The sequence below is a fragment of the Ursus arctos genome, unplaced genomic scaffold (genome assembly GCF_023065955.2).
Source record: "Ursus arctos isolate Adak ecotype North America unplaced genomic scaffold, UrsArc2.0 scaffold_14, whole genome shotgun sequence".
NCBI lineage: Eukaryota > Metazoa > Chordata > Mammalia > Carnivora > Ursidae > Ursus > Ursus arctos.
This window is the reverse complement of record NW_026622808.1, coordinates 23,802,646-23,815,743: the sequence shown is the minus strand read 5'-3', so window position 1 is coordinate 23,815,743 and position 13,098 is coordinate 23,802,646. Positions and strand designations below refer to the sequence as shown.

The 13,098-nt window shown below is 39.5% G+C and overlaps 1 protein-coding gene across 1 annotated transcript; it reads right to left on the bottom strand.

Annotated features, from left to right (window-relative positions):
- Window positions 1-3,637: 3,637 nt before the first annotated feature.
- On the bottom strand, window positions 3,638-4,570 carry LOC113248933 (olfactory receptor-like protein OLF4). Its single transcript, XM_026490522.1, has one exon. It carries the CDS (start codon window positions 4,568-4,570, stop codon window positions 3,638-3,640), a length of 933 nt encoding a protein of 310 aa, XP_026346307.1.
- Between the last annotated feature and the right edge of the window lie 8,528 nt (window positions 4,571-13,098).

Here is a 13,098-nt window from a genome sequence, read left to right as displayed (position 1 = left end):
TGGCTCTGATTTTGAGGCCTTTGAGGCATTAAGATAGGAACAGTAATTCATTATTAAAATTAAGTCACCCTAAAGTGTTTCTCAAAGATTTATTTATTTGCTTGAGAGACAGTTGGGGGGGGAGGGGCAGGGAGAGGGAGATAGAAACTGAAGCAGACTCTGTGGTGAGTGTGGAGCCTGACTCGGGGTCAATCCCAGGATGCTGAGATCTCGACCTGAGCTGAAATCAAGAGTCAGACACTCACCGACGGTGTCACCTGGGTGCCCCACCATAAAAATTTTATAAATTAAAGCCACTCATTCTACTTCAAATCTTTCTGTCAAAATTTCTGCATTCTTTCTATGTCACTTATGTGCAAACATTCCTTTTCATTTCAATATTTTCCAACTTTCTCTCAAGTTTTCTTTCAATGACATTGTTGGGATTATAAATGAGTGTATGTGTGCACACATGTTTTATGAGCGTGTTTATTTGAAAGAAGGATGTGCACAAGTGCACACACTCATGTACACACACACACTCCTCACTCTCAAGTATTTTCTGTGGACTCCACAAAGTGTATTCATCACTTTATTTATTCCTCACAGCATTCATTTCAAGTTGCAGATTTTCTTCAGAAATAATGAAATGGATGTCCAGGTGAATCACATTTTTAACAATAACATAAAAATGTAGCTAAAACTTCCTGTGCCTCTTCTCATGTTCTTACAAACAGACCTGTACAGTATGTATGCTGAATTCAAGTATGATGCCTTTAATTCAGCAAAATGTACATTTAATATATGTACCACTTATTGTATGTAAGTATACTTTAAAAATTAGTGAGAATTTAAATTCTGATGGTGTATGACTCATGTCAGACCAAAAGCACATGTAGCTGAGTCCCACCTGATAGGGGTCAGAGAAACGTCTCATAACTGGGAAGAAGGTGAAGTGTCACATATGGGTATAGAAATAGTGAAATTCAATTAAGGCAATTTACATTTGGTAAATTATTTTTTTTCATAAACTGTAAGATTAACCTACATATATAAATGGAGTCAAATGTATTAGTCGAAGAAAGCAGTGAACTACAACTCCGCACAACACCGTGCATGACCTTTAGAAATACAGTGTACAGACTGATAAGTAGTGCAGAACAAATGAGAAAGACTCCCCACCAGACAATCTCTTTTGACAATAAAGGTGTTATATGAAGATACGTGTTTTCAGAATGGCTTGTGTGCAGTCCCAGTGATCAGATACAATTATAAAAGAAACCAGAACTGAGAACAGGAAGATAATTCAGTGATAAAACATACATGACACTAAGCAAACCTTCACCTCAGTGAATATCCCCCTCAGTTGTGGACACCAGTGTTCCATGCTTCAGCTAAGAGATGCACAGCATGAAACATGATATAAAAAAAAGGGAAGAAGAAAAAGAAATCTTTTGTGTGGTAAGAAAATGAATGTTTTGAAATTTTGCATATTCATGGTCATCCTGACACGAAGAACATATCAGGTTGATCTGTTTATTCAAAAGTGTCTTTCCATGACTCCACTGGGAGAGAGATACTTGCTAATCAGTGTTTGCTGTGGCTACGGTGGGCTTTCTGGACACTCAGTTGAATCACAGAGTAAAATCAGGAGACTGGTTAAGTAACACAGGATCAAATACAGCATAGGGAATATAGTCAATAATATTATAATAACATTGTCTGGTGACAGAGGGTGACGACGCTTACTGTGGTGAGCACTGTGTAATGTAGAGAAGTGTCGAATCTGTATGTTGTACACCTGAAGCTGATACAACATTGTACATCAACTATACCTCAAAATAAACCTTTTATTTTTATTATAATAATATTTTATTATTAATTATTAATTAATTAATTATCAATTAATTATTAACCAATAATTATTGATTACTAATATTTTATTATACAGTACATCCTTATTTTTTTAAGATTTTATTTATTTATTTGACAGAGACAGCCAGTGAGAGAGGGAACACAAGCAGGGGGAGTGGGAGAGGAAGAAGCAGGCTCCCAGCAGAGAAGCCTGTTGTGGGGCTGGATCCCAGGACTCCGGGATCACGTCCTAAGCCGAAGGCAGACGCTTAACGACTGCGCCACCCAGGCGCCCCAATCCCTGGTTTTTGATGTAAAGTTCCATGGTTCATTAGTTGTGTATAACACCCAGTGCAATATACTCTTTAAAAGTATTTTTTAACCTGTTATTAGACACATGTACATTGATATTTGTTATGTCTTCCTGGTATATTTATTTTATATCATTATGAAATCTACTTCTTTATTTCTGGTAATGTTCTTTGTCTTAAAGTCTATTTTATCTGATATTAATACTGCCACTTCAACTTTTTTGATTGGTTTTTACATATAACTTCTCCACCCTTTTGATTTCAACCTACTGTGTCTGTATTTAAAGTGTATTAAAGGCTCTTGTAAACTCAAAAAAAAAAAAAAAAGGAAACACAGCAGGCTGTTTGTAGAGTAGGTGCCTGACATGAAGCTTTGGATTGCTGAGGCATCCATTTCAAAGACAGCCACGTTGAATCATACATTGTCAGGTGTGGGACATAATTATCAGATAAGTACTCAGGTTGCCCCAGCCATGAAGTACCTCTTCAGAAAGCCCTGGGCAGCCTCCATACTGACACATGAGTCACTGCTTTTTCCTCTCGAGCAGCTGAATTCTACTCATATAAAATTCTCCAATAAAGTGTTAAAATGCAAACCCCTAAGCACTCTGGCCACAAGCCCTAATAAAGTTAGATCCCTCAGAGGCACTGTCTCTCTCTCTCTCCTTCTCAATGCCTCTCCCCCACTCTGAGACCTCATAGAATAGCCTTTGGGCATTCCATGTGACCTCCAGGACCTGTGAGGAATAGACCTGGTTTTGTTAGAGTTCTCTGATGGGTGCTGCTGAGGCCTGTCTTGTAATCACAGTAAGAAACCAAGGGCTGGTGCAGCCACAGCAGAGGCTCTGGTCAGGGAAGCATCTGTGGGAATGTCCACAAGCACAGGACGCAGGGGGTACCTGGGCTTTCCTAGCCTGAGCATCCCTGTCAGGAGCCTGAGACATAAAGAGAACAGTGTTGGAGTCCATTTTCAGGAAGAAGGGTGAAGGTAGTGATGTAAAAAGACTGACAGACTCAGGAGAAAAGGTGGGGTTTGTATTCTCCTCTACAATAAAGTTACCTGAAGGGCTTAGTGGCCAATGTAGTTTCTTCCATATGAAGAATACAACCCATGATTATACCTTTGGAAAATCGAGGGAAAATTTACCTGGTATGATATAAGTCATGTGGAATGAAACTATTTTTAAGAAATCCAACTTGCCTCATGTAAGATACAGAAATTTCCAGGCATTTGAGATCCAAGCTTGGGGAAAACACTGGGGACATATGAAAATGGACAAAGGAGAAAACTGTGTATCAGACAGAGCAGAAGTTTAATAAAGTAAATACTTAAAGGTATGGATAAGTTGAATTCAAACAAATGGAATTTCCAGGAAATAAATAGAAGGGGCAGATTCTACTTCCACAGCCTGATCAAAGAAAAGCAGTTCCTGGCTCTGAGGCTGTGAGCCCTGCGATCATGGGCACTTCTTCAGCCCCAGGACCATTGTCCCTTATATCACTGGAAGCCCAATGATTATTTTCAGAGCCCTCTTTACATCTCCATTCCTCAGGCTGTAGAAGAAGGGGTTCAGCATGGGGGTGACCACCGTGTACATCACCGAGGCCACTGCACTTGTGTGGGAGCTCTGGGGAGCAGCAGAGCTAAGGTACACTCCTAGGCATGTACAAAAAAATAAGGAGACAACTGAGAGGTGAGATGCACAGGTGGAAAATGCTTTATACTTGCCCTGAGCTGATGAGATCCCAAGGATGGAGGAAACTATCTTAGAGTAAGAGTAAAGGATCCCAGCAAAAGGACCACCACCCAGCAGGACAGCTGCAAAATACATCACCACGTTATTAAGAAAGGTGTCAGAACATGCAAGTTGGATGATCTGATTGAGTTCACAGAAAAAGTGGGTGATCTCTACCTCTCTTCGGAAGGACAGCTGCAACACAGTTGAGGTCTGTAACAAGGAATGCAAGACATTTGTGATCCAAGACACCAGAACCAACAGTCCACAGAGCCGGGGGTTCATGATGACTGTGTAGTGCAGGGGGTGACAGATAGCCGCAAACCTGTCGTAAGCCATCACACTCAGGAGATAAATGTCCAACCCTGAAAAGATTATGAAGAAGTACATTTGGGTGATGCAGCCTGTGTAGGTTATGACTTTGCTCTGAGTCTGGATGTTCCACAGCATCTTGGGGATGGTGGTGGACGTGACACATATGTCTACAAAGGACAGGTTGGCCAGGAAGAAGTACATGGGGGTGTGGAGGCGGAAGTCAGAGCTGACGGCCAGGATGAGGAGCAGGTTTCCACACACAGTGATCAGGTACATGGAGAGGAAAAGCCCGAATAGGAGGGGCTGCAGCTCTGGTTCCTCTGACAGTCCCAGAAGAAGGAATTCTGATATGCTTGTATCATTGCCTGGTTGCATGTGCTTGTATTAACTACCAGGAAAGAGGAAGAAAGATCATTAATTTTCACACGAAGGGCATTGCTCACATGGTTGACCTGGGACAATTTGTATTCTGCAGTCATGAAATTATTTTTGGGGAGCATGTGTGTGTCTCAGTTGGTTTATAATCTACTTGCAATTGTGTCCTGTAAATTGCAATACAGTCCAGCCTGAGGTACAATCTGGTGATTGAGTTCTGACCTCTCTATTTTAAGAGTCACCTTGGAATAATGCTGCTAACTGCAGAATAGGCATGGAGTTTATGGACATATCGTAATAATAGGCATCTAACAATGGACCTGGTGCTCCAGTATATAAATATTTGTCAAATTTAGTAATAGTTTAAGAAAACAACAAGAGATCTCTTCACACCCATCAGCCTCTAAGACAGTGTAAAGATCTTTCATGCTGATTGGGTTGGAATTTTTAACCAGGTAGAAAAAGAATTTTCTCTAATTTTGCTGGCAGAAATGTGAACTGTTACAATGTTAGGAAAACAACCTGAGGACAGCTATAAATATGAAAATACAGATATTCTTTAGCTCAGGGGTTCTTAATCTCAGCATATTGACATTGTGGTCCAGACTATTCTCTGTGGTGGCCTGTGTCCTGGGCTTTGTAGGATGTTTAGAAGTCCCTGGCCTCTCCTGACACCTATTTTCTGACTCCAAATTGCTCAGTGTCCCCCTAGGTAACAGTATTTCCTCTAGAGGAGAACCAGATTTTTAACATAACAATCACCAAATATTTTTGTAGAATTGTTTTAATAGCAATGTTTTGAGGAAGAGAGAAAAAGCTTTCACAGTGTGAGCAGCATGGCCACATTGTGAAATATGATGCAGACCCCGAAATAAAGAATCAGCACTTCTCTAGTAGACTGGAGGCAAGTCCATGAGGTATTATTGAGAAAGAAGGAAGAATGGACACAAGTAGAAAAAAGACTGCCCTGAAACTAAGAGCATTTATGATGAGCACAGGATACCACTCATCATTTGTACGGTGGATGAATGGGTATGTGTGCATCGTCTAGGAACAGAAGTTTTAGACACTAAGTACTTAAGGAAGAAAGATTGTCAGGAGGAATGAAATTAGGTCAAGTGTAGTGTTTTCAAAACAACTGTGTGAAACAAAATTCTATGAGAATCTAAAACTATCGTATATAAAGACAATTATCATATGGTTTCACTCATTTATGGAACATAAGAAGAAGGAAGATCGGTAGGAGAAGAAAGGGATAAAGAAAGGGGGGTAATCAGAAGGGGGAAGGAACTGTGAGAGACTATGGACTATGAGAAACAAACAGGGCTTCAGAGGGGAGGGGGTTGGGGTACTGGGATAGGCTGGTGATGGGTAGTAAGGAGGGCACGTATAGCATGGTGCACTGGGTGTTATACGCAAGTAATGAATCATGGAACTTTACATCAGAAACCAGGGATGTACTGTATGGTGACTAACATAATAAAATTAAAAATATTATTAAAAAAATAAAACAGTAATTTTGTGCTATCAAGATGGGACACTCATTCCAGATTAAATGTTCAAGGACTTGGAATAACAGGACATGATAGAATGAACTTTACAACTGGGGAGGAAGCAGCATGTAACTGAAAACGTTTTTCTTACATAAAGATATATGGAATCAAATAAGCTTTTGGAAGCTAAAGGTGATATCTTCAGTCACATGTAAAGAAGAGATGATGGTCAAAGACGATGCAACTGTTAGAAATGGATCTCATCACACACAGCCAGAAGGACCCTGGGGAATGACAGAGATGTGGAAACAGGTGGGGAATGTATCTAGAGGTGATTTATTAGCACTCAATGTCTAAAATGCCATTTATTTTCTACTTCATGTGTTGCAAGGATTGGCAAGTGAAGAAGATCAGTGACAGTTCAATTTTTTCAGCAAGGATAATAAAATCAAAAAAGCAATGTAGAGAACACCATACAACTGAGTACAGACTTGAGCCCATACTACTAATAAACACAATTCCCCACATACATGTCTATACATACATGAATAGAACTCAATGCATGCAGCCAAGTTGGTAAAAAGAAACAAACCCCCCTCCAATTCCTTGTTTGAAAGAATGCAATAAAAAACGGGAAAAACCCCCAACCCCCTGACCCTACTGTAGAAATATGAAGACCTGGTAGATCTGTATCTTTGAGGTAAATACCTAGTAGTGCAATTGCTGGTCGTAGGGTAGCTCTATTTTCAACTTCTTGAGAAATCTCCATATTGTTTTCCAGAGTACTTTTGTCACAAATATATCTCTGAGTTTCTCATTTTTTAACAGCCAAAATAAAGGACATCATTTGCTTTTTGATGTGTGTAAGATAAAATCAAAGCATTAGCTCTGAAGATGCCATTTCCTGGCACTAACAGTTAGTGTTTATTGAGCACCTGCTATGTGCTAGGATAGCACTGTTCTAAGCACTTTTTTAAAGATTTTATTTATTTATTTATTTAACAGAGGGAGAGACAGCCAGTGAGAGAGGGAACACAGCAGGGGGAGTGGGAGAGGAAGAAGCAGGCTCATAGTGGGGGAGCCTGATGTGGGGCTTGATCCCATAACGCCGGGATCACGCCCTGAGCCGAAGGCAGACGCTTAACTGCTGTGCCACTCAGGTGCCCCTGTTCTAAGCACTTTATATGCATTTCCTCTTCATGATAACCCTGTGAAGTAGCAACTATTATTCCCATTTTACTGAGGAAAATAAAGAGAAGACTTTTCTCCTCTGAGTCCATGTTAAGAGAAGTATGATAGAGTACAGTAGTTTCAAGCATTTTTGACCCCAAACATAGTTATTTAAGAAACACATTTTGTACAGCAATCCAGTACACACATATAAAAAACTAAAAGTTTCATGAAAAAATACTTACTTAAACTTATTATAAAGGAAAGGGTAACATTAAAATTAAATATCACACACACAAGAGTGAGATAAAGAGTACAAAACCAAGAAATATTTGGTGTTTGAGACCGTGAAATTGATTTCACATCCCACTAATGGACTGTAATCTCATGCTGTGTAAAACACTGAGATAGGGACAAAGTCTCCATTAGTACTACGATGAAAACATGAGTGAATTTCACGGAGCTGTTTCTCAAAATGTTCCTCAATACCAGGTGAAGTGTAACAATGCTCAATTCAATAAAAGCAATGTAATCAGGCAAAACAGTGTGGTCTGAGTACATAGTCCTCTGGATGCAGACTTGATCTGAAAATTTAACTGTACTTTTGAGCAAGAATCCTTAACTAGCATACACAAGATACTGAGGGAACAGGAGGTTTCTGAACTTAAATATATGCATGTGTATAAATGCACTTTTCAGGCACAAGAGTCCACAGTTTGCAGCAAATTTTCAAAGGGGTCACTGCTTCAAAGTTTAGAACCACTGGGGGAACTGCACCCCAATGTTCATAGCAGCAATGTCCACAATAGCCAAACTGTGGAAGGAGCTGAGATGCCCTTCGGCAGATGAATGGATAAAGAAGATGTGGTCCATATATACAATGGAATATTACTCAGCCATCAGAAAGGATGAATACCCACCATTTGCATTGACATGGATGGAACTGGAGGAGATTATGCTAAGTGAAATAAGTCAAGCAGAGAAAGACAATTATCATATGGTTTTACTTACACGTGGAACATAAGGAGTAACATGGAGGACATTAGGAGAAGGAAGGGAAAACTGAAGGAAGGGAAATCAGAGGGAGAGACAAACCATGAGAGACTATGGACTCTGGGAAACAAACTGAGGGTTTCAGAGGGGAGGGGCGTGGTGGCATGGGTTAGCCCAGTGATGGCTATTAAGGAGGGCATGTATTGCATGGTGCACTGGGTGTTATATGCAAATAATGAATCATGGAACACTACATCAAAAACTAGTGATGTACTGTATGGTGACTAACATAACATAAAAAAAGAAAAGAGTGCATCTGAAATGATGAAGGAACTATGCCTAATTTTACTGAATGACAGCCCCTGAAGTCACTCACTACTCAGGTATCACAACAGTTACCACTGGCTGGCAAAGCAAAAATTTTGATTTTGGACTTTAATTCTCTGGACTTAATGAACAACTTTGGCTTTTTATTTGGATTTTCACATAGCAGGTTGATTAATTATGGGAATTTTAATCAGTATCTAGGAATTCAATAATGGAAAAATTATGCTCTCCATATTTGATGCTCTTATATCAGAGACATTCCATTATTGTCTGTATACTGATATTCATTTTTCACGTAGTATTTTAATCTGTAATTGACAACATGAACAATAATAATTGGTGATGGAAGAAATGAGTAGTGTGGGAAAGTCCAATGGGTTAATAGAACCACTAGGTAGAGGATGATGAGTAGACTCTTCCCCCTCCCCTTAGCCTCTTGCTTTCATGAAGGGCTCCATTAGAGCAACCCGCCTGGTCTTCTCCCAGCTCCACTGTTCCCCAAGTTTGGCAGAAGGCACTGACCACATCTAGCTCAGCACCTTCCAGCCTCTTGCCTCTTTCAGTGCTTCTTGGTCATCGTATCTCAGGCAATTTCTCTGATGTCATGCAATAAACTTAAAGGGGCCAATCTGGCCCTGTTGGGGAGGCATCTGGTTGTTCAGACCTGCCAATGACTACATTGGAAAGTCTGCTTAACTCAGTGCTGGAGTATTGAGCCAATTTGCCTACACATTTAAAACCACACTTTTTATAAGATGTTTATGTTTATAAGAAAACTGGCTACTTGACCTCCATTTGTCTGTCTCCTGGGCCTTAATTCTGTATTGATTTTAAACTCAGGAGGGGAATAACAGGGTATTACTTATTGATTCCCTGAACCCTAACAGCAGTGAATGTAATAAAACACCAGATAACATTACCAAAAAATTATTACTGTCAGATCAATCATTGTTTAACCCTCTTAATTCCTTTTAAGACTCCATAGCAAGACAATATTCTATGTAGGATCTACAGAGTGTATATACCTCAGGGTCTGTGGGGGAGGTATGATTTTTCTAAATCATTTGTGTGTTCTAATTTTTTTTTTTTTTTAGGAAGAAAGGCCTCAGGAATGGATTTATATTAAGAGTCTGACAGCCCATTTGGAAAACTCATAAGACAAAAGTTAGTTATTAGAACTGCTCTTAGTTTACCAATTCTTCCCCCTTCTACTTCTCCTCCATTAAGAGGAAGAGGAGGAGAGGAGGAGGAGGAGAAGGAGGAAGAGGAGGAGAAAGAGGAGGAGCTGGAGGAGGATTCAGTTAAAGTTGAATTCAGCTAAAGTCACTTCAGATAACCAGCAAGCATTTTTACTACCTATATAAAATAATAAAGCATGCTGATATGTTGACTACTGTGTGTGAAACTAAATACACAGCACTTCATAAGAAGCAGCTATGGGATTTTGGAAATTATTATTTTGATTGACAACAACTGTGAAAAATCACCCTTTGTATGATTACTGTAAATCTGTTTTACTTAACATTACCCCTGTTTACCAACCATTACTGAAACAAATTGCAAAGATTTTGCCAATATGTCAACTCCGTCATTCATCTTTCCAATGCGTATTCTAAGTGCAATCAAAGGTGATAATTACTGAGACATCTAAACTTATTCTAACAATAGTGTATTCAGTGTATCTATTATTGAAATTTCATAAATAAAATAATGTTAATGGCTCTCACAAAAAAAAAGCTGTGTTTCGTATATACAATAGAATATCCCTCAGCCATCAGAAAGGATGAACACCTATCATTTACATCAACATGGGTGAAACTGGAGGGGATTATGCTAAGTGAAATAAGTCAAGCAGAGAAAGACAATTATAATATGGTTTCACTCACATGTGGAGTATAAGGAATAGTGCAGAGGATCATAGGGGAAGGGAGGGAAAACTGAATGGGAAGAAACCAGAGAGGGAGTCAAATCTTGAGAGACTCTTGATCCCTAGAAACAAATGGAGGGTTGTGTAAAGGGAGGTGGGTGGGGGGATGGGGTAACTGGGTGATGGGCATTAAGGAGGGTATGTGTGGTGATGAGCACTGGATGTTATAGGCAACTAATGAATCATTGAACACTCCATCAAAAACTAATGATGTGCTCTATGTTGGTTAATTGAATTTTAATTAAAAAAAGATTACTGTCTAAAACTAAAACAAAATAATCCCCAAAGACCTGGTAGAGACAATGCACAATACAGAAAACCAATGTCCACTTCTTTCTTTAACATCATCAATGAATCCATTAATCAGCTCATCTGGCCATCAACCAAGCATAGAGATCTCTAGGTTCTGGACTAGGATGGCAACTGCCAGCTGACCTCAGGTAAATGCACCTGGCTTGGATTGTCTCTGACCCTTTCCTGCAGTACTTGGTGGGTTCTCAGACTCACCTGCGTGGGAACTCTAAGGAAGGGGTCTCCGTGTGGCAGTCTGAATTCCTCCTGGTTGGGGATGTTGGTGACTAAACTCTGTCCCCACACAAGACAGTGGGAAGGAGGCTGACGTCAGTCTCCCAGCCAAGCTTAGAATTCCAGAGGCAACAACCAGGTCCCATCCGGCCCAAGGTGGCACAGGCAGAGGGACTGCCACACAGGAGATATTTAGAGCTTCCTTTGTCTGTTCATGAGGCACATTTCCCTCCTGCTCCTCCAACCTCCAAGCACATGATTTCCCCATGGGACACTGGTGTGGACACAAAGGAAAGTATCCTGGAGATTATATGTGCTCAACAGACCAGCTTATAAACGAGTGAATCCAGAGTTAATTACTCCTTCCTGGGGAACTCCACTGCTCCCAGAGTTCAGACCTCCTGGCACCTTACCCAACCCTGACTTCAACTATTCCCCAAAGTCTAGGACTGAGCAATCTCTCTGGATTAGATCACTTGGGTCTCCAAAATGTTGACTTGTGGTGCAGACATTGCCCTGCTATCTACAGACAGTTGTTGTTTTTCTTTTCAACAAGGAGGGAAACTAAGTTCCTTTGATATAAACCTTGAGCAAGACATACCTCAGCTTCTTGACATATTTAACAAACAATTAGGATTTTCATAGTTATAAATTCAGAGCTGTCATTTAGTCCCTCATTGTGAAGCATTTGTTAATTATAAGAAACATATTTAAGGGCGCCTGGGTGGCTCAGTCCGTTGAGCATCCCACTCTTGGTTTTAGCTCAGGTCATTGACTCTGTGTTCTGGGATCAACCCTGTGGGGTCCCAGGCTCTGCATGGAGTCTCTTTGTCCCTCTGCCTCCTCCTCTACTACTCCCCCTTCTCACGCAAGCTCTCTCTCTCACAAATAAATAAAATCTTTAAAAACATAAAGAAATATATTTAGATTTGTTGCATTATATTATGAGTTTGGAATAGAGAAGTAGATTATTCCCTGTAGCCTCCAGAATGAACCAAGCCTTGAAAAGATCTTCATTTTAGCCCAATGAGAACCACTTCAGGGTTCTGACCCATAGAATTCTAAGAGCATAAACTTGTTTTAAAACACTAATGTTATCTCCTCCAGTCCCTGCTTGACTTATTTCGCTTAGATAATGCTAAGTGAAATAAGTCAAGCAGAGAAAGACAATTATCATATGGTTTCACTCATTTATGGAACATAAGAAGTAGGAAGATGGGTAGAAGAAGAAAGGGAAGAAGAAAGGGGGGGTAAACAGAAGGGGGGATGAACCATGGGAGAATATGGACTCTGGGAAACAAACCGAGGGTTTCAGAGGGGAGGGGTGTGGTGGCATGGGTTAGCCCAGAGATGGCTATTAAGGAGAGCACGTATTGCATAGTGCACTGGGTGTTATATGCAAGTAATGAATCATGGAACTTTACATCAAAATCTAGGGATGTACTGTATGGTGACTAACATAATATAATAAAAAATATTACAAAAAAATAAAATAAATAAATAAAAGTTAGACAAGCTAAAAATATATAAAAATTTAAAAAAATAAAATAAAAAATAAAACACTAATGTTGTCATTTTACATTGGCATTAATACTTGAATACAAATATTTATCCAACAAACTTGTGCTGAGAAACCTGAGATTAAGCTTTTACACTCAGTCGCTGAGCTTCCCCTGGGTAAAAACATTTTGTGTTATATTACACCTTTAAGTAGAGGAAGAACTTTAAAATCAACTTAGAGATATTCATCCTCTTTAGCTGGTAGAGAACTTCTCAGGGAATAAATACAAATGTGCTTTACATGTTGATGTCTTTGAGGCATTAAGATAGGAAAAGTAATCCATCATTTAAATGTATTCTATCATTTACTTTAAATCTTTGTGTCTGCATGACTACATTCTTTTAATTTCATGATAATTCAAACATCTACTCTTTTTTTTGTATTTTGACTATTTTTTTTCTTTTCTAATGTAAACTTTATTTTTTTTATAATAATATTTTTTTATCTATGGAACATAAGAACTAGGAAGGTCGGTAGGAGAAGAAAGGGATAAAGAAAGGGGGGTAAACATCTATTCTTTTTATATCTACAC